This window comes from Nannobrachium achirus (genome assembly GCF_963921795.1).
Source record: "Nannobrachium achirus genome assembly, chromosome: 4".
Lineage (NCBI taxonomy): Eukaryota > Metazoa > Chordata > Actinopteri > Myctophiformes > Myctophidae > Nannobrachium > Nannobrachium achirus.
Window position 1 is genome coordinate 55105791 of NC_137813.1, and position 22612 is coordinate 55128402.

The window sequence follows — 22612 nt, forward strand, 5'->3', positions numbered from 1 at the left end:
GGCCAAAATCTGTTGGAGCAGTGTTAAAAAATGTGTTTCGAAAAAATAGGCCTGATGGTGGCGCTAGAAGAGGGGCATGTGAGAAATGAGGGGTGGAGGTTGTGCTTTGGCAGCCAAGGAGTGTGTGTGTGTGGCATGGATAGCGACAACGGTGGCGGAGATATGAGTAGGGCAAAAGTGTGACGTGACGGACTGACTGACGGACGGACAGACTGACAGCCGGTGGAGGTTTCACCAAGTTGATAGAGTGAGATCTCTTAGGCCTTATGTCCACCAAAGCAGTTGAACACTGTTCAACTTTGGGTAGGCTGCTGTGTGTGTCACTTTCCCTTTTCAACAATCAAAAGTGTAACGGGTGCACGACAACAGACCAGCTATCAAATTCCTACAATTACAGTGATGCTACTCGCTGAGATATTTCTTTAAACATCGAAGTATAATGTACCAATATAGCCAGGAGGGTCCATCCTCTGTCAGTACAAGCCTTCTGTTCATCCAGAGAAAGTACTCTCCCTTGTGCCCTCCTGTTTACTTCTGCACACAAAGCAATGGTTTAGACTTCTTTATTGAGGAACAAATAAGACATTTCAATACATATTGGATCTTCGTCGGGTCAATTAACCTGATGAAATATCTTATTTGTCAGAAACTGAGCCATTGCTTGGTGTGTGGGTTCTATCTTTAAACTATAGCAAACATAAACTAGAAAAATATTGTTCCTTCGAAACAATTGTGGGCTCGCTTCAAGCCAGAAAACAATGGCTATAAAAGCACAAAATGTCAAGATCGCAGGCAGTGCTCTCTTTGACGTTACTGACGTCAAAGATTGGTCCATTTTGTTCCAAAAATGTGTTGTGCAAAAGTTGACCCGCTGGTGGCGCTATAACAGGCCAATGTGAGAAGGTTGGTATCTGTTCCTTGACCTATTGGGAATGTGCTTGCAAGATTTCACGCACATCCCAGGCTGTGTTCATGATTTGAGGTGTTTTTGGCTTTGGACACTTTATCGCTGCTTGCAGCTATATTTATTATTATTATTTTATATTTTTTTTGTGTGCACTTCATAGGCATGTTAGATAAAGGTCCTTAGATTGCGTGTAGAATGTTTCATGCAAATTGCAAAAAAAATCCTAGAATAAAAACGGGTTTAAGCGTTTTACAAACTGCTCAAAATTATATAGCGCCCCCCTTTGGCCATTTGGGGTAAGATTGGTTTCAGTGATATTTGAACTAACCCTCTACACTATTTTGTCATGAAAATGTGACTTTGCATGTATGTTTTAGAGGCAGAAGAATAATTTGCATAAAAATGCAATATTGTTTGAATTATTTAAAAAAGCATGTTTCGATGTTAAAGAAATCCGATCTGACAGATCTTTAGATATCGGTCCAAAGTTCACGTAAAAAAAGTTTTGTGCACGTGACGCAAAAATTCCAGAATAAAAGCGGGTTTACGCGTTTTACAAACTGCTCAAAATGGCGGAAAATTGAAGGGCGGAGCTTACTTAACAACGACACAGATGTCTTCCGCTTGAGTCAAAGCACGCGTGTAACAAGTTGCATGTCTTCAAACGAAACGAGTCATGACTTATGCCCGTTTGAAGTTTGAATTTTCAGACGCTTCGTATAGCGCCCCCCTTTGGCCGATTGGAATAAAATTGGTTTCAGTGATACTTTGACTAACCCTCCACATCTTTGCCAAATGCCATGAACGTGTAACTTTGCATGTATGATTTAGAGGCAGAAGAATAATTTGCATAAAACCGCAATATTGATAGAATTATTAAAAAATTATATTTCACTTTAAAAGAAATCCGCCGAGATTAGTTTGACCGTATTGGTCCAAAGTTCATGTGAAAAAAGTTTTGTGCACTTGACGCGAAAATCCCAGGAGGAGATAGATTTTTACTGTTTTTCATATAATTCCGAATTGTGGGAGACCTAAAGGTCAGAGGTCAAAAGTTAGAGGGTAAAAGTTGTTCGGCATGAGGAGACGCATAAGTGTATACAGGTTTCATGGCTGTATGTATAACACAGCATGAGCTATACCTGTTCAAAGATCGCACTTTCGAAGGCTTCCTACAGCGCCACCATTTGGCCGATTGCTATAAAAAATAATAGCACACTTCGCCACTGTAAACTGAACACATTGATGTTTTTATTTTCATTTTCTCACTAAGTATGTAGGAGTAGAAAGGAACCGAAGTTTTGAGGAGAACTTGATATGACTGCCTGCCTGATAGATAAATAATGACAATATCTAAAGTGTGCTCGCCTTTAGGCGAGCCCACAAATATGTGTATGGTAAGTTTTACTATACGGAGAGGCCATCACTCTAACTTTGGACGTTCATACTTACCACGTGTCTCCTGTCTTCTCAGTGCTCTGCCAAAAACCTGAAGAACATCTCTGAGCTTTTCTACTACGCCCAGAAGGCTGTTCTGCACCCCACTGGACCCCTGTACTGTCCAGAGGAGAAGGAGGTGAGCCCTGAAGATTGATTACTCTTTATTGATCCTGCGGGGGAAATTCAGTTGCCAATGAGCTGATGAGAAACCGCTGTGGCCGCGTAACATACAGGGTTCCACTCTAGTGTTTTGAATACTAAAGAGTTTCCTTTTACAAGAGCACCCACCAAATCAATTTAGTCATTTACAACATCTTTGTGGAATTTATCGATTTCTATCACTATCCTGTCATTTCCTTTTTCTCTTTTTGAATTGATTGCTCAACGTCTGAGTGGCCTGCTCTGTGTTGTGTAGCCACCCAATAGTCCAGTGGTTCTCAACCTTTTCATGCTGGGACCCCCAAAATAATCATATTTCAGCTGGGGACCCCCCCCCCCCCCCCACCCTGACGAGCACTAAGAGTTGAGGCATTTACATTTTGTATATCACGGTTTTATTGTGAAAATAGCCGATCTACATGCTAACAATTTAGCCAATGATTAATTTGTAATTTTAGATGTATTAAAAATCCATAAATTGTCACTTTAGAAATGTGCAGATACCCTCTATACACTTTATGTTGGTCTGTTTACTGTTGAGTAAGAAAACAATGTTTCACATTAAGTTAATCTGGGGACCCCCCAAAATAATTTGGGGACCCACAGGTTGAGAACCACTGCAATAGTCTATGGTTTATTATGTTTCTGTGTTGCAGATGAAGCCTTCTTGCATCAAGGCCTTGACTCGAATCTTTAAAGTGTCCGACCTGGACAATGATGGCATCCTCAATGACAACGAGCTCAACTTCTTCCAGGTAACTTCTCCATTTGTACTGTATTATCCTCCTGAGTGTGACTTTGGCTTTGTGTGTACTTTGACTGCGAGCCAGTGGCACAAGTGAAAAAAAAACTGCTGTTTTGCTTCACACCTCAAAATACGGGTGAAAGAAGGTTAGGGGAATTTAACAGGCAGGTTTAGACCTGAAACAACCCTTATATTTACACTTAACTGTAAGGGTTAGATAGTCTAGCATCCTTATATATGACATCACATACTGCACTTGGCGGTAGAGGAACTCTGCAGTTAGCGGTCTGACATTTAGCAAGATTAATTGTCAGTTTGTTATGTGATGTGGTGTGGTAGGTGTGTACTATATGTATGTCTCCATGTGTACGTAGAGAACGTGTTTCAACACGCCGCTGGCACCCCAGGCCTTGGAGGACGTGAAGAACGTGGTGAGGAGGAACATGACCGATGGAGTCAATGACAACGGACTCACACTCAAAGGTCTCCACACACACACACACACACACACACACACACACACACACACACACACACACACACACACACACACACACACACACACACACACGCACACACACACACACACACACACACACACAGACACACAGTCAGTCAGTCAGTCAGTCAGTCCTCCCTCCCTCCCTCCCTCCCTCCCTCCCCAAACTTTTTAGCTCGTGACCCAAAAGAGAAATTCAACGTTCGCCCGGGAAAACAGTAGATCTACAAGCTCACAATGCAGCTTGAAATTGTCACTACATCTTACATATTTGTTTTCTAATTTATGGAATATCTTAGATTTTAAATGTATTATTTATTAATGAAATTACTTAGAAAAGTCATTGCATTTTTGGTTTTATTCTTGAAAATGTTAGCTTTTTTGGGAATGTTTTTTGGAAAAGTTTTGAAATAATAATAATAATTAAACACAAAATGTAGGAGGAATCCAAAATTAACTCACCCACCGCTATTTTTAAGACCCTTCTAATGGTCCACACCACCAGGATTTTGCCTACCTTTAACGTGGGCGCGCGCGCGAATCCATTGCGCGATGGTTCACCGATTGCATTCACAATACGATCCAGACACGGTAAGCAACAAAACACTACAGCCTTCCATTGCTCAAAGCGAAACCGACGGAGCGCCACGCTGGTGTTGCATAACATTGAACCGGATGACATTTCGGCAGACAGGATACAGGCGTCGTTGTCCCGCCCCCCCATTTCCGGTCTGGAACATCCAGATCCGTTTTTTGTGAATAGCGCCCTTCCATAGAGCGCTATGGACGGCGAATCGGCGATCATACTTTTTTGTTTTATAGTTATTAAAGCTAATTGATAACTCTTCATATTCGTCATAAGCAGAGTGGACCCATAAATATAGCTCGTCAAGCTCGTCATAAGCAGGGGATGAGTTAAGGGACCCATGAAAATGTATCTGCGACCCACAAATGGGTCCTGACCCATTGTTTGGGAAACAGTGCTCTATTACAACATCATAACTTCCCTTATCTCTCCTCTGCACTCCGCAGGCTTTCTGTTCCTACACACGCTGTTCATCCAGAGAGGCCGACACGAGACCACCTGGACAGTGCTGAGGAGGTTCGGCTACGATGACGACCTGGAGCTCACTCAGGAGTATCTGTTCCCCATGTGAGCCGCAGCGTTTTCTGTTTCTCTCATTGTGCGGTAGAGGGAGGCAGGGGAGATATTAGAGTTGACAACAGATTTAAAAATGACATATACTAGAGCGGTGCCCGTTGGGCACTGGCCTACACGGGAATGAATGCCCCACGCAGTTATGCAATACCCGTTGTAACCGTCTGTCTGTGTCAGGCATGCCCAAACATGGAGTCAAGGCAGTCTATGACGTCATATATGGGGATTTGCAAATTCGTCTTCAAATTTGGGCACTGTGTCACTCCGATCCTAGCCGGATATGCGGCTGTCACCGTGGTGGCTGTTACCATGGTGGCGACGCCATACGAGCATATCAGACATACATCAAACAGACATCTGTTGGATTAATACAGTAGTTAGATAGTGATTGAAGGTCAAAGCATTCAAGCATCCACTGGTAATAGCGGCAATGTGAGAGGCATCAAACCCCAAAATGTATTTGGTTTCAGTAACTTTAAAGGAATAGATACATGTTATATATTTGGGTTTGATATCACACTATGCCATGATCAAATTGCAGCTATGATAATACAAAAAAAAGCATTCCATTCGCCATTACTGAACTATTCCTTTTCTGTACATGGACGTGTCCGCTGTGCCTCCATTTTATCTGGGAAATTATAAAAAATGGACTCTGTATGGATTACTCAGGCACTCCCTGGCTTGGCAAAGTTTAAAAACGTAGGTGACCAACGCATTTCAACCATTGGATGAAGGCCCCTTGTCCGAAATGCCTTATTGGATTCTTTTTATGTTCACCTGATTCTCTCACTTTGATGTCGGCCTTCTACAAAGGGAAGGTAATCAAAGGCCTTGACCTACAAACGAACCCTCTCCAAAGAGCACTTGTTTTAGTTTCTGATAATTACGGACCCACGCAGCGCTCCCCCCTCTTAATTTAACATTAAATGACTCAGATCGAGGGCAAATCCATGCCTCTGTTTTTGCCAGTGGGGATTATGTTTTCTGCATGCATTTAATTCAGTCATGTCAAAACATGCATTACCTATTGGCAAATGAAGTATGCGTGTATGTGTTTGATATTTATATTTGATAATATCATAATGTAATAATTTCAAATTAAAACGATTACTTGTGTTAGCCAACCTAGCCACATTAACCCTGGTGTCCCTATTTTGGGGCACCCCCAATTTGAATCTAAAAAAAAGAAAAAGAAACGGTAGATCCATAAGCCCACATCATGTCAGGTCTTGTTTTTAGTTTTTAGTTCTTTTTTGTTTTAGTTTTCTTTTTACAAATGTAACCCTATCTGTATACCAGGCTCAAAGTCCCCCCAGACTGCACGACAGAGCTCAACCACAACGCCTATCTCTTCCTCCAGAGTGTCTTCGACAAGCATGACAAAGTGAGTCAAGAATGTGCTATACAAATATATGTATATACATATTATCAATTATTATGAATATTTGTGATTTATAGACTATAGAAGTCGCTACTTGCATGCATTCCATAAGTTGGCTGTAATTCAACAACCAAGGAAAAAACCTCATCATAGTGAGCCTGTCATTGTCTCTTCAGGACAGAGACTGTGCGCTGTCGCCCGAGGAGGTAAAGGACCTGTTCAAGGTGTTTCCTCACATGCCTTGGGGTCCCGACGTCAACAACACAGTGTGCACCAACGAGCAGGGATGGATCACCTACCAAGGATACCTCTCTCAGTGGACGTAAGAGAGCAACACACAATAATATGAAATGCTTCAAAGATGATGCATTACAATTTTCAATTTAGGCATTTAGCAGACGCTCTTAATCCAGAGCGATTTACAATAAGCAAGTATAGTTAGTTAAGCAACTAACTATACTATACACACAAACAGATGCCAGGGCACAATGACCTGGCAACAGTCTGCTATCTAATTTCAGTTCAGCCTTTGCATAAGCCTGCAAGGTCGTCGAGGCTAGGGCAAGTGCTACAGGGCTTACCGTAGCACTTAGGGTATCTACATGTGCAATATCATTGTACATAAAACACTGGGATTTGGGATTTATGCAATATCGACGGCGTACATTCCAGTCATACTATCTGGGACTTAACCCATTTAGGCCTGAACACATTATGACGCAATATTTTATGCTTTAAATATAAAAAAATTGCAGATATACAAGCTCACAGCGCGGCACCGAGTGCCGCGCTGCGAGCTTGTAGATCTGCTATTTTTGAAAAATCTTGAAAATTAGAATTTTGACCCGATTCTATAAGTGTCTTTTGAATCCTTCTAAGATTTTTGGAAAAAACCTATGTTTCTATGTCAGCAATCTGGCTCTAGCCATCGTCAAAGAAAAGGTCCTTTTCACTTAACTGGAGCTCAGTTAGTCTGTTCATGAGAGACTACTATGTCAGTGGTGCTCAAACCTTTTCATCTGAAGGACCCCCAAAATGATATGTATTTGGCCACGGAAACCCATCTCAAAATATCTAGTTCCAGGGACCCCCCCCAGAAGCAAAATGTGAGTTACAAACGTTCGCTTTGAAAATACATATATTCAAAGATTTGCACACATTTTCACGACTTTTTCAAAAATAGCAGATCTACAAGCTCGCAGCGCGGCACTCGGTGCCGCGCTGTGAGCTTGTATATCTGCTGTTTTTCACCGGTTAAAGCGTTCAATAATTCTAGGCCTAAGTGGGTTAATGCTTGTCCTGTCTCTTCTTTGCCAGGTTAACGACCTACCTGGACGTGCAGCGCAGTCTGGAGTATCTGGGCTACCTGGGATATTCCATCATCTATGAGCAGGAGTCCCAAGCAGCAGCCATCACAGGTAAGAGGACATGCCAGTCCTCCGTTATGAGTGGTGGTTGTTGTCCTGTCCAGAAGGATAGTTCCAATAACGTAATCATATTTCGGTCGTAAGAAAAAATCATGTGTATTGTAGTGATATTAAGCACATTCAACCAGGCCCGTGTCATTATAGAAACCACCTCTTTTTGATCTACCAGGTGATCAGATTCTGCTAGCGAGTTGATCGAGTTGTTCAAAACAGCCTTTATTAACCGTTATGGTTTGATGTGTGCATACAACTTTTCTCAGATAGTTATAATGCTTACCTTTACTATTCATTTATATCAAATTATTACATAAAAAAGTGTCTGAGAGGGGCGCCCGCTGGCCTACTGGTCCGGGCGCATACCACATAGGCATGGATGCCTGGCGGCGTCGCCGGTTCGATTCCCGATCCGGACGACCTTTGCCACATGTCATTCCCCGTCTCTCGCCTCATTTCCTGTCAAGTCTACTGTCTATCAATAAAGGCATAAAAGCCCCAAAACAAAATAAATATTACCCCAAAAAAAAAAGAGTGTCTGAGAATGTGTCTCCATCCATGTCTTCCACAGTAACGCGAAACAAGCGCATCGACCTGCAGAAGAAGCAGACGCAGCGCAGCGTGTTCCGCTGCAACATCCTGGGAGCGCGGGGCAGCGGCAAGAGTGGCTTCCTCCAGGCCTTCCTGGGCCGGAACCTGCAGGTCAGCACCTCTCTACTGCAGCAGGGGTTTTCAAAGTGGGTGACGGGGCACCCTGGGGTGCCACGACGGCAGTCCAGGGGTGCCGCGAGATGATTTGATTATATTTGGAATTTATTTGGACACTTGAAAAAATATTTAGTATCATGGCTGTTATCTCAACGTTTTCCTTCGCAACATAATCACTGTCGGGGTAGAAACCTCGATCTCCCAAGTTTCAAATGTGTACGTCTTTTGGTAAAGCAAGGCCCTGCTTCATTCATACAAAACTGTTGCACAAAACTTGTGAAAACAGCCGATCTACAAGCACACAACTGTGCTTGTAGATCTGCTGTTTTCACAAGTAGATCTGCTGTTTTCACTGCTGTTTTGAACATACAAGGTTTCCACCCGACAACGACCATAAGGTGCTGGGAGTGAAAATTATAATGTAGGGGTGCCTCGGATTAAAACAATATTTATGGGGTGCCCTGAGACAAAAAAGTTTGGGAACCCCTGATGCAGGGATGGGACCATAATCGCTATTATCGTTCATCGTGATGAAAAACTGCTCACGATATCGTATTGTGGAGATTTAAATGTATTGTGTAATTGTCTTCCATCATACACTTGGATGAACTAGCTTTTGTTGAGCTGCTAATTCAGAACCACTTAAACTCTCTATACTAAATAATAGAGACCCAGGCCACTAGATAAAACAGATCTGTAAAGAGTTAAGTTGGTAAGCTTTTTTTTGTCACTCTCCACAAATCGACTCACCAAAAATAGCAGATCTACATGCTGGGGTATCAAGTGGTTGACAAAGGTGGCATAACGTTATAAATCACGTTAAAGGTTGATTTGCACCATAAAATAATACTTTTAAAGAGGTCTAAACACGTCTTTCCATGTTGCTGGTTCAACAGCATGCCCCGACAAAGGTGGTATTTTAAGCACATTTTGATTACTTTGATAATATCATTAATCACAATGAATTTTGCCACAATTATCATGACATGTACTTTCCATATCGGCCCATCATCTCATTCCTCGACAAACATGGATGATTTGGAGCAGATGTTTGGCTCATGTTTGTGTGTCAAAGTCTGCCTTTGGAGGTAAAGTGAAAATGAGGGCGGAGCGCTATCTGGTATGAATATAATTGATGTCGATTGTTTTCTATTCGTAGTGGCACAGGAGGATCAGAGAAGACCATAAGTCCCTCTACGCCATCAGCACCACCTATGTCTATGGTCAGGAGAAGTACCTACTGGTAAGGACGGGCATCTGCACTTAAATCACTGTTACAGTCATATCATGCAGTATTGTGCTGTGTAGTTAACTTTCCTTCTCCCTATCTCACACTCCCAGCTCCATGAGGTGATGCCAGATTTTGACTTCCTGTCAGATGCAGATCTATCGTGTGACGTGGTTTGCCTGGTGTACGACATCAACGACCCTCGCTCTTTCGAGTACTGCGCCAAGGTCTACAAGGTGTGTAACGTGCATTAAGAACATCGAAAAATGAAAACTGCACCCTTAATGTGCTGTGACCTTTCGGGCTACATGCACTTCATCAGACTGATAGACGTTAACATTAAGAATGTCGTCATGGTATGCTTTCAGTGAAAAGCCGACTTAAAATGTTTAGGAACCAAATGGGACAAATTTGGTTCCATTAGTATATTCTTAAATGATAACTAAGGACTTTACTGTGTATTCATAGCATTCCTCATTCAGACAGTTTAGCCAGTGGTTTAAATACACTGTGCCTGTTTTTAAAGGGAGAAATTATTTCACCAAAAAGGGTCATTATAGAACTGACATGCTAAGTTTTGATGCAAGGCTCTGCAACAATTAACAAAGAGTGAAAAAAAGGTTCAATTGCATTCCAAGTTGCCTGACGCCGCCAAGTGAAAGGGTATTGGCTTTCCTGAGTAACTTTTCGTGCTTCGTGTTTGGCAGCAATACTTCATGGACAGCAAGACGCCGTGCATGATGATCGCCAGCAAGTCGGATCTCCACGAGGTGCGCCAGCACTACCACCTCGCGCCGCTGGCATTCTGCCGCAAGCACAAGCTCCACCCGCCCCAGCCGTTCACATGCAACACCGAAGACGCGCCCGGCAAAGACATCTATACCAAACTCACCACAATGGCCATGTACCCGTGAGTAGTAAACCTTCCTGTAACCTGCCCTCACTTATCACTTTATCCCGCTTTTCTCTCATCCTTTTCTGACTGACCGGAGACTTGATTGATTGATCGATCGATTGAACACTTTTATTAGAAGTTTGTGTAGGAAAAGGTAGAGTTTCATGACAGTACAGTACAAGGTCAACTAAAAGGATACGCCCAAGAAAGCCTATGTTTCAATTGAGATCCTTTTTTTATTAAACTCATTTAACATGGAATGACAGATAGAACACAGTACTATGCAGAGGACATCATCAGAAAAACAGTAGTAAAAGTATAATGCAAAATAAATGGTATTTACAATAGAAAGGTCAGGGGGAGGTAAGGATAGGCTTTATTTTCATTTACCAGTTTCGGGTAGCAGCCGCCTCTTAAGTGGCTTTTCAGTGCCGTTTTAAAGGAAGGTAGGGATTTACGTTCCTTTAAGGCCTTCGGTAGGGTGTTCCACATTTTTAGCAGGAGAACACATTTGACCCTTTTTTGTGCCAAATCTCTGTTGGACTTGATCTGTGGAGCTGCCTCTCCACAGACTTCCATACTGTATGTGTATACGTGTAACGGAGGTGATCCGAACCTCCCCACCCGGCTTCGAACCCGGGTCTCCCGCGTGAAAGTCCAATATCTTAACCATTACTCCAAAGGGATATCCCTATGGAACGAGGGCAGATACTAGACTTTTGAGGCTTCAGGCTGGGGCTGCGACTCTCTCCGCCACACTCACCCCCCTTTGACCTCCTCCTACGGGGAAGCCCGGATCCGGGTCACGGCACCAATGTAACGGAGGTGATCCGAACCTCCCCACCCGGCTTCGGACCCGGGCCTCCCGCCTGAAAGTCCAATACGAGGGCAGATACTAGACTTTTGAGGCTTCAGGCTGGGGCTGCAACTCTCTCCGCCACATACGTACCACTGCATGCATCATTACTGTCCTGCTCCTGTGCCTGACCGTCATGGCACACAGGGCCTTTCCACTTAGCAGTGAAGCTTTTGCCCTCAGCCATTGATGATTTATGTAGTCAGGATGGGGAACACCAGCCACAAATGCTGGTACATTTTTGGTTGTGTCAGGTTAAGCTTGACTGTTCTTCTACCTGGTACATTTGGAAGGTTAACAAGTCTTAATATATTCTAAAAAGCCGATAAAAATGTTAAAATCTGGAAAAGAGGCTGTAGGATTTAAGGAATCCCAGCAGTTCCTGAGTGGGGTGTACTTGTCTGATCGTTTACAGCACAATAGAGATTGCTTTGTTATCTGGTTACAAGTCGATATGGTGTGCCAAGGCGTTTATGATGAAATCTGTTTGCATTCCAAACCAAAAGAGGCAAGGGGACACAAAGTGCATAAATACCTTATCTCTGTTTAGTCTCACGATAAAGCTCCCTAGACCATTATGCGTGTGCATGCTGGCTATTGACGTTGTGCTAGTCCAGTCCATTGACTTCATCCAGCTCCTGGAGTCTGGAGAGACTGATTAACTCCTCACGGCTTTCTCATCGGATTACACTTCAAAGTAGATTAACGAGAACAAAATTGGACACACCTGTTAATCTTGGCTTAACAACTGCACAAATCCTCTTATGTGTGATGCTAAGACCATTAGATTCCACCGTGATGTGGAGCAGGAGTAACACGTCTTTGCAGCGAGGCGGGGCTTTAAGAGGAAAGCGTTTGGTCAGCTCTGTAATGTGACTCGAGCAGGCTGGCTAGGCTTCCAGTCCAGAAACCCACCACAACAGTAGGAGCTCTGTCCATAGCCAGGTCCTGCCTTAAAGGTAGGGTAAGTGATTAGGGCTGTCTCGATTATGACATTTTACGTGACGACTAATTGTCGCTCAAATAATTGCATGAATCAAAAATATCAATCAAATGTCTACAACGCAATGGTTCTACAGTCAGTTATAGCTGCGAAGAGGACATATTTATACAAGTTAGTTTTCAGTGCAAAGCCTGAAACTTTGAGGTCTTTACTCTTCAGTATTAAACTGTCTTACATGACGTTACCCTTACGCTTTCCCCCTTTTTTGTTTGTGGCTTTCCTTTCCTATATTTGTCCTTAAATTGACAGTGATTGCAATGGTGCTTTACACATCTTTTAATTGTTGATGTTGTACTGTATGTTGTTACTTATTTACTTAGAAATTAATATTTAAGGATGAACAAGCTAATGGCAGCTCCATACTATTTTTGCCATGACTGGTTTTTCGTTGAACAGTATTTGGCATTTGTCAATCATAGACGAGGCTTTGACCTCTTGATGTGGGCACATGTATGTTTGGGGACATGCACGTACGTGTGTGTGTGTGTGTGTGCGTGTGCGTGTGCGTGTCTATATGTGTCTCTCCGCAGCCATGCCCGTCTCCGCTGCATGTGCACCTGCAACAGGTGCACCTATTGCCTGACTCAGAACCTCCTCAAGTCGGAACTACTGCACAGTATTAAGGCTCAACTCTGCAGGGTCGTTTTCAACAGGTCCATTATATTATCTAGAGATCGCCCTAGTGGTTTTAACATAGCCTTCACTTTCCTCTCTCTGTCTCTATCCTTTGGAGTGGTCTGCTCCATGAGCTCTCTTAACACTGAGTAGTTATAATAAAAGCTGCATCATTAACCTGTCCCTTAATGCTACTTGTTAGGCTGGTTTACTTTGCATATCCACTACAAAGAATAGGAGAACTTGGAATGATATGAAAATGATTTCTGAAAAACAATATCATAAAAAAAATACCCTACAAAAACAAATATGTTGCTACATACTGTACATGTACTGTAATACACAAAAATGTGTTCCCAATGGTTAAGACATTTTATCCAGATTCCTTTTTTTTCAGAATGGCTATCCTAAAATATTCCAAATGGATATCGCCATTGTACAGCTGTCTAATCGGAGCCGTCCAGTTAATCGCTGTTAGTGCTTATTGGTTTAAAAGGGTTAATATTTGTATTTGACTTAAGTATGAGGAATTTGACCTGGCTGCCACGCCGAGGCTCCGGGTGGCCACGTCATCCGGATAAGCTGAGCCGCCGCGGGTGTTTTTGGTCAGCTTGTGATTGAGTGTCTTGGTCTCTGCCCCAGCTCCACCACCCCAGCCACCTCCATTCTGTCCCGCCTGACAAAGGGCTGCAGTCTGACCAAACTGCGTGAGCTAGCACCTCGGCTACTGGCCAGGTGAGGGAACAGTGTGCGGTGATGCTTGGGAATCTGCATGGATACTGCACAATGTCCTAACCACTTTCATGGGAATCTGCATGGATACTGCACAATGTCCTAACCACTTTCAAACTCACATACTTATTCTGGGCAAAGACACACAATTGTTAAAATAGCTAGAGATGTAACAGATACCATTTACCATCTAGGCCAGTGGTTCTCAAAGTGGGGCCCAAGGACCCTTGGAGTTCCTTGAGGGGGTTCCAAATTGAACCTTGCTGTTCTCTTACTCTCAAAGTTATGGGGCTCTTCAAATGAAAGGGTTTGAGAAACACTGATCTAGGAATAAATACAACATTTATAAATATATGAAACAGTATTGCAACATCAATTGAAGCATTCAAAATGCATAATAATTGATTACTGTAAATTACATATCATGGGAATGGCATAGTCTGGCATACTCGCTGATACCAATACCTGCTTTTTAGGCAGTGTCGGCAGATTTTACGATACCAGTACCAGTATTGGAACATTTCTACAAATAGACAATCTACAAGCTCACAACACAGCACTGTCCATGAGATATTTTACCTATTTTTAACATACTGTAGGGTTCACATTACTTAACCATTTTGTTATGAAGAGCAAGGAATTGTACTTCTGTATAGCGAGGATCGTGGATATCTATGAAACGATAGAACTTTTATTTCAGAAGACAGTGAGTTGTTTGGCGTTGGCTCTGGAATAATATGGATGATACAATTTATCTAAGACCTGGAAACGGTATAAGAAGTGCACAAAGACACAGTCAGAAAAGTAGTTTGTACAGACCTTAAGACTCAATAGTACCATGGCCAATTGCCATGGTTTTGTTGTCCAGCCACTAATTATGATTACATTGAATGCTAATCAAAATATCAAAACCATTGAATAGATTCAGTGTTCGTGGCAAAACAAGTTTGATAAAAAAAAAAAAAAAAGGAAAAAAGGGAAACCAAGTGTAGGAAGTAGGAACTGTGTGTAACCAGTGACTAAACCAAAGCATGAATTTCTGAAACCTGAACAACAAAGAAAGCTATCTGGCCCTAGCTGTCACCTGAGGTGGATATGCAAATCGTAAATCTTGCACTGCACAAAAAGCTGCATAGTTTGCATGGTGAGTGAACGAAACACGAAACCACAGCTCTGTAGAGTTTGGCTAGTGCTTTGTCACGCTCAAGCTGAAAACCTCATTGATTTCGGCATGTCTACATGTTTGACTCTGTGATTTCCTTAATCATTATAAAACTGTTTTAATTTCTTCCTTTGCATACTGCCTTCATGTCTCTCTTTGCTATTTGACCACCTTCATCAATAATAAGAAACACGGTGCATGATTGATTGCCTATGACATTTTCAGTCTTGGAAGTTAATCTCATTCAATTTCTTCCACTAAAGTCCAAACCCACAAGAGAGGTGTGTTTACTTTTGAAAAACGTTTAGATGCCTTCGTCATGTTTACAAGAGCCAGCAAGCTTCTTGATTTCGTGCACTATGATAAATTGTGATTATAGTCAATTGTTAACAGCCTTTGTTAATTGTCTTCTCTTGTGAGTTTCGACTCTAAAATACCCTAACTGATTTGTCTGGTGTTACATGAAATACAAAATCAAAACATTGATGTTGATTTATTGCTGTACCCACCAATCACCCTTTTAATTCCATGCTGTTCTTCTACTGTTTCCTGTTGTTGTTTTTCTTTCCTTCTCCCTCCCATCTCTGTAGGTGTTCACACATGCATGTTTGGTTGCCTCTTTTCCTCTTCGTCCTGCATGTGGCCACCCAATGCTGATACATTTGTTCATCATATCTCTGCATGTCTCATATCAAATAACTGGCTTTCATTCAGTACTAGCCACAAGGGGCTTGCCTTGGTCCTCAGTGTGTTGTCGCCATCTGTTGGTGGTAGTTGGTAGATGCCAGTCCCTTGCAGACTGGAGAGTAGTGGAGGGGTGGTGGCATATTACTTTGAACGAAGTTACTTTGGAGCGTGAACTGCTTTTTCTTGGATTTAGCTTGCTACATTCACTAGTGATTATGAGGCCTGCAATGGCTTGGTTAGGGGGAAAAAAAACACAAATTTAAGTAAAATGTTCTGGTTGGGTATTCAGGGACCCAGGCATGCCCAGTTATTGCTGTGTCCTGGTGATGGGAGAACATTTTTTGCAGTCAGAGTGTATCAAAAATGCCTTGGTTAAGCACCGCTGTAACGACCAGTTTAACATTCACCAGTGTCGGCAGGTTAGCATGTCACCAAATTATCATTCACCAGCGTCGGCAGGTTAGCATTCACCAGGTTAGCATTCACCAGCGTTAGTTTTGCTGAGGTTATGGTTAGGGTTAAGGTTAGGTTGAGGTGTATCTCCGTCCCCCAGACTTTCGTCACCTCCGTGCAGCCGATCACAAGCTTCGGTCTGCCTTAACCGAGGTGCATTTTTGATACACTCGGACTGAACGACCTGCAAAAAACACTCTCCCTCCTGGTGATGTCTCCTTAACCTGCCGGGAGTTGACGATTAATAGCATGCCACTAAACTAGAAACGATGTCACCACTTTTCCAACATATCTTCGTATAATTGGTCCTCACTAATATTCATGATAAAATAGCAAAAATAAAACATACAAATCTACTCGGGGAACAGTGTGCGGTGAAGTCTGTCTCATAGGAGGGCTGTGGGCAGTTAAGAAACCTGTCTATCAATCATAGTTAGGCAGAAAAAAAAAAAAAGAACAATGTCTTCCATTGTAGTATGGTAACTTTTCAGGAATAGAAAGTCTACAGTTTTAGTTTGGATTCCCCATCGATGATGTCATTGGCAGACATGTTTCTGAACTGCCCTCCTAGACACAGACCAAGTGGAAAGAAATTGTGCTATTATATAATGAACATTAGTGAGGACCAATTACATGAAGACAGGTTTAAAAGAGGTGAAGTCGTCCTTTAAGACTAATTTATACTTTGTGAAAACGACCACATCATAACAATTGGAAGTGGTCATTTAATGAAGTATATAAGGTCATACACACCACATTGATGGCAGTTCTACTGTAATTGGGTTTGGCTGGCCCAGAATGAAGTTCTGCATTGTTACCTGAGTTACCGGGTTAGGGTTCACAGTTAGGACAACGTGGGGGCACTAGACATTAAGTCTCCAGTTAGTGCACTGCTCTTACCCAGACCTACATATGACAATGTGTAAAATGCGTCTGATGACTCACAAGTCATCTGCTGCATTTATTTCCCCCTCCTGCATATTATCTCTCTTTATACTGTATTAATCAATCATAAAAAGCTGAATAGCCCTCAGAATAAAATAATCTGTGCCAACTTTGCTTTACATTTCTATTTATGTTTGGCTCCAATTTATAGCCCCTAACTTAATGCAGTGTCACAGGAAAGGTATCGCAACACAAGTGTTGAAAAAAACAACCATGTAAACAATTTTGATACACTGTCTAACAGCACAACAGTTCTTCTACAATATACAGTTCTTGATACTTTATGATTATCGTTTCGTTCATTCAAAAAAAAGAATTGTTCCTTCAAGACTTCAACAAAAATGTTGCTAAGCAACATAGGCAGATACATAACATTAATATCTAGTTGGCTAGCCGAGCGATCATAGCGTTATGTTACAGTAAAACATTCCAGTGCCGTACTGTATATCATGGTTCCTTTGTGGAACCATGACATGTTTTATTTACATTCAGTAAAGAAACTTAGTTGGAACATTTCGGCCAATCAAACTAAGAGAACATTTATTTCCCCTTACAGCATAGAACCATAAGTTTGATTTAATAGTCCAAACTAGTTATTAACTCCAATTATGAACTAGCAACTTCAATAAAGGCTTTTTAACTTTTTTTCACCAGAAGAGTGCCCTGGTTTCTTTTTTCTTAGTTGCAAGTTTTCAGTTCCACAGCTAAAGAGCACCTTCGCCACACAACTTCCGAGCACCCCAGACCCTTTCCCTTTTTCACTTGTAAATAATCTTTAAATATACAGTATCAATAATTTAGTATAATTTAAAACAGCTTGGCAAAAAATAAATAAATAAATCTCCAATTACCAATGGTAGTCATACATTTGTCAAAAAACCAGAAACAAACCCTGCAGCCATCATAAATAACAAACATTGGTTAGATAACTGATTATTAGACACATGTGTTCAGAGTGACAGAGCAGCCCTCGGATGTGGCTGCCTTGCGGTGTGTACAACCTGTGTGAATGAGGTGTGTATTAGCCTGGCTGACACGGTTTGTTTTTCAAATGCTGTTTTTTTTATTTGACCAGGCTTGATTTGCGCTCATGGTTTGTGTTGTGTCAGGTGAGGGGGGGTTTCTTTGGGTGGAGGTTGAAGTTGCCTACTGTATTTGTGTGTGTGTGTGTGTACTGTGTGAATGTATTCTATCCTTGCCGGTGTGTTGGGTGTGTGTGTGTGTGTACTGTAAGGCTGCGGGGCTGGGTGGAGGGTGTGGGGTCCTACCTGCTGGCTGAGGAGGATGATTTCAGCCTGAGTCATCAGGTTACAGCCATCCCCCACATAGAGGAATCCATCTACATGGAGGCCTCTGCTAAACCACCCAGGCCTCCTCCACACAGGTAAAGAGAGACTACAGACACAAGGGCTAAGGACGTGTGTGTGTGTGTGTGTGTGTGTGTGTGTGTGTGTGTGTGTGTGTGTGTGTGTGTGTGTGTGTGTGTGTGTGTGTGTGTGTGTGTGTGTGTGTGTGTGTGTGTGTGTGTGTGTGTGTGTGTGTGTGTGTGTGTGTGTGTGTGTGTGGATTCGTTTTTCAGATGAATCAAATAATATAGAAGCATATTTTCTTTCTTTTACTTTTTATTATTTTAATATATCAACCAAACTGTGAAAAGATTCAAATAGATCTGTCATAGTATGTGAAAAATAACCAAGCTACTACCAGCTTACAACCTGCCATTTTAAAGCAATTTCCCCCAAAATCGATTATCCTTGGTAAAAATCTATTATTGATTTATATTTTATATTTTATAAATGAATAAATTGACACTCCTATGGGGTTGTCTTAGACAACGAACATCATTATACTGTATATAAGAGAGCAAGAGAATGTGTTCGTGAGAGATGGTGTACGGCTGTACGCCTGTAAGTGTGAGAGAGTGTATGTGTGAATACCGTATATTAGCTTATTTTGAGTGACTGTAGCATGTTGACTAGCACAGACTAATTTAATTGCTATTAGAGAAGTGCAACTAACTTATAGTCTGCACTTGCCCCGTATGAAACGGTCCAACTTCCCCCGGGTTTCGTTAACGTCATATTTTTTCTCTTTTTTTTTATGAAGTTAGTGTTGGTGGGTAGGACAGGCAGGACGTTTCGTTTGTTGAACCTGGTTCTGTGACGTCTGCTACTAGTATAAAGCAGGGGGTTGGGGGAGCAGAGACTGTGTGTGTTGGTGGCATTTGTTTCAAGAGAGGTACTGCCGGTGAAAAAGAATTCTAATGTGTGTCAAAGGCCTCAACTATCGGGCAACTGACATTTGGGGCCGTCAGTGGCTGGCTTGTCTGCCTGGCTGCGGGGCGGTCAGGTCTCTGTAGTACATCTGTGTGTGACTGTGCTGCCATGGGAAGTTGCTATTTCTCCAGAGCAAAGTCATCATTTGAGCTACCGGCTCGGTCCGTAGGGTACATAAAATGCTCTTTCTGCCTCATCACTCTCTCTCTCTCTCTCTCTCTCTTCTGCTACATAATCACCACCATCACTTCATCGTAGTCTGCACAGCTATGTTATACTTAGTTGTTGCAGACATTTTTAAAATACACAGTTTTAATATATTTTATGTCATTATTGTCAAACAGAACGTAAAAATTACACCCAATGTGAAGTGAGCGGTGGTCGTGCTTGCATAACATCTTCAATTGGTAATTGGTGATGTAATACAGGCTACACACACACACACACACACACACACACACACACACACACTGCTATGGCAAACGCTGAGGAAAACACATTGCTATGGCAAAACGCTGAGGAAAAAGATTAGGATGTAATTGGTGATGTAATATGGCTACACACACACATATATTGCTATGGCAAAACGCTGAGGAAAACACATTGCTATGGCAAAACGCTGAGGAAAAGTGGCTACAGATATGTCTAGGATGTCATTGGTGATGTAATATGGCTACACACACACACACACACACACACATATTGCTATGGCAAAACGCTGAGGAAAATACATTGCTTTGGCAAAACGCTGAGGAAAGGTGGCTACAGACACACGCACAGCCACTCTATGGAGCGGTTTACCACCGCTCAAAAAGGTTGTTAAGGGTAAGGCAGCTAAGATAAGACAGATAGAAAATGTTTCTGAGCTGAGGTGTTTGTGATATGAATATAAACATAGTTGTTTTATTATGTTTCCTCCGTTTTTTTTTTTTTTGCCTATGTGTGTATATCAGCTTGGTTAGAACTTAGGCCTCTTTGCCTCCGTCTCTCCATCCCACAGGCAACATCACTCCTCTGTTCACCCCTGCTGCTTCGTTGTGTTTCATCCTGCTTCCCAAGCCAAGCCAAATGACAAAAGAAAAGCCCGTTGTCAAGCAGGTTAACACAAACAAATGTAGTAGCTGTCACATACGTCTGAGGCAGGGGTTCCCAAACCTTTAAAACAGCAACGACTGCAAAATAGCTACAGTATATACCATACAGGTTTGTCAAAAAAAAAAAACAAGAAAATATATATATATATATATATATATATATATATATATATATTGTGGAAAAGTTCATTATTTTCTGTAATTCGGTAAAACAAAAAAAGTGAATCTATTCTAGATACAGTGCATGCAGTGAAATATTCAAAACATTTTTTTTCTTTTAGATTTATATGCCATACAGCTCGTAAAAAAGAAACATCCATTTCTCAGACTACTCAAAACAAGCATTTATAGGTCAGTCAGTGATGATTTGGGATGCTATGGCATTTGTGCTTCCAATGCTTTTTTACTTTTTTATTGAAGACAAACCTGTATATATATATATATATACTGTATGTATATTCTTTCCCCCTGTTCCTTTCCAATTGGCCCCTCTGACACTCCCTGGCAGCTCCCACTTTGAAAACCTGTGCTTTATGGGAAACTGGCTCTGCCACAAGGACCTTTGTTCCAGGAGGTTTTCCATCTGAGACAGAAGTGGGCTTTTTGTTTTGTCATTTGGCAACTTGTCCAACATTTTCTTTTACAACTGAATAAAAAAAATGTTTCATGTTCTTTTAATCTCCTTCTCCCTCTCTCCCTTTCACTCTCACGCAGGCACATGGCTCAAGCGGACGTGAAGAACTCGACGTTCTGGCTCCGAGCGAGCGTGGGCGCCACCGTATGCGCCGTGCTGGGCTTCGCCATGTACAGAGCGCTGCTCAAGCAGCGATGAACGGCCAACTCAAAAGCATGAGACGAATACTTCCTCCTCCACCCTCATTACCTTGAAAGACTGAAAGACAACCCAACCAACCAATCGCGTGGCCTCAGGCACACCTCACCCCGCCCTCTACCTCCCCCCCCCGCCCCCCCCCAAAAAAAAAGAAAACATACAAGATGGAAACCATAGATTCATTTTTATATACATTTGAAACTGAAGAACAATGTTTATTTGTAAGCCCAGTTATGTTTTCCCTCTTTTGTTGATTTGGGGCATGTAAGAGGTTCCTTGCAATATCGAGTAACACAACATTCAAATGTAACTGCAGGCATTCTGGGTGCTGTTGGTCTTGTCCAGGTCAGACATTAGTAGTCACTGGTGGTATTATTAACAGATGATTGTACTCCATACGTTTCTTTCCCTCCCCTCTGGTCAGTATTATTATTTAGATGGTTGTGTAGATCAGAGACAGAAGAGGCAGCCACACACAGATGCAGTGACAGGGCCTGCAGTTGTATATTCCTCCAGTGTTTTAGGATGGACTCCCAGCTATACCAGATGAGATCACTGAAGGTTAGTAAGCCACGGTGAATGACCTGCAGCTCTTTACTCTGCACCCGCAGACAGACACACAACACAACACAACACAACACAGCAAAGCCATTTTTTAACAGCATAAAGTTCATGGGTGTTGTGCACATTTCTTTTCTTTGAGATTAATTTATTAACCTGTTATTTTTGTCAATGTTTTGTTTTGTTTTTGAGTGTTCGCCTTTTCCTTTTTTGCTCTGCACCGCATGACACAAATTTTGTCATGGTACTTTTTGTATTTAGTATTATCTTCACACTCGACTTCATGACTGTCTGCCTCTTGTTTTTATTTTTCTGGTTTTCGAATAGAGCCTTACCTGTCATATTCTATTTTTATGAAATCGTAGACACTACGGAGCTAGAGATAATGCTGTTATTAACAACAACAGGCCATTCAACGCACCTCTCCCACCTTAAATAAATCTATGGAAATGTTTATTCTCATTGACTTTTCCAGCATTTACAATAAAGAACTGTGCGATTGAGTCTGGCCTCATGTCTGTTATTACTATGAAATTCAGTATGTGAGAGTGGTGAGAAAATATCCTCAACTGTAGGACTGTAGTTCTCAACCTGTGGGTCTCGGGATCCCCAGGGCGGTCCCCAGATGACAGTAAAGTGACAATTTAAGGACTTTTAAGAATCCCAAAAATATGATTATTGTTGGGAGGTCGCGGCCTGAGGACGACGACCTCTAGCTGGGCAGTGGTTAGGCCCTCGGCGTTGAGCTTGAGCACTGACAGGACCTCAGCCTCGGTGGTCGGAATATCTGCCCGTGAAGCAGGTCCTGACCTTGGCCTAGTGTTGATTTTGAGAGCAACATTTTTATTTAG

The 22612-nt window shown here is 42.1% G+C and overlaps 1 protein-coding gene across 3 annotated transcripts in view; it reads left to right on the top strand.

Moving 5' to 3' along the window:
* The window catches only part of rhot1a (ras homolog family member T1a), a 30956-nt gene extending 8691 nt beyond the window's left edge, over nt 1-22265 (top strand). For 2 of the 3 annotated variants that reach the window (XM_080724304.1, XM_080724306.1), the window contains 13 exons: nt 2382-2483; nt 3163-3261; nt 3626-3734; nt 4783-4903; nt 6212-6296; nt 6470-6615; nt 7611-7711; nt 8286-8416; nt 9582-9665; nt 9764-9886; nt 10358-10560; nt 12935-13057; nt 21083-22265. In XM_080724304.1, the coding sequence (XP_080580430.1) occupies nt 2382-2483; nt 3163-3261; nt 3626-3734; nt 4783-4903; nt 6212-6296; nt 6470-6615; nt 7611-7711; nt 8286-8416; nt 9582-9665; nt 9764-9886; nt 10358-10560; nt 12935-13057; nt 21083-21200 (1545 nt within the window). In that variant the 3' untranslated portion in view covers nt 21201-22265. The remainder of the gene's footprint in view (nt 1-2381; nt 2484-3162; nt 3262-3625; nt 3735-4782; nt 4904-6211; nt 6297-6469; nt 6616-7610; nt 7712-8285; nt 8417-9581; nt 9666-9763; nt 9887-10357; nt 10561-12934; nt 13058-21082) is intronic. The other variant, XM_080724305.1, reaches the window with a different exon arrangement.
* The last annotated feature ends 347 nt before the right edge of the window (nt 22266-22612 follow it).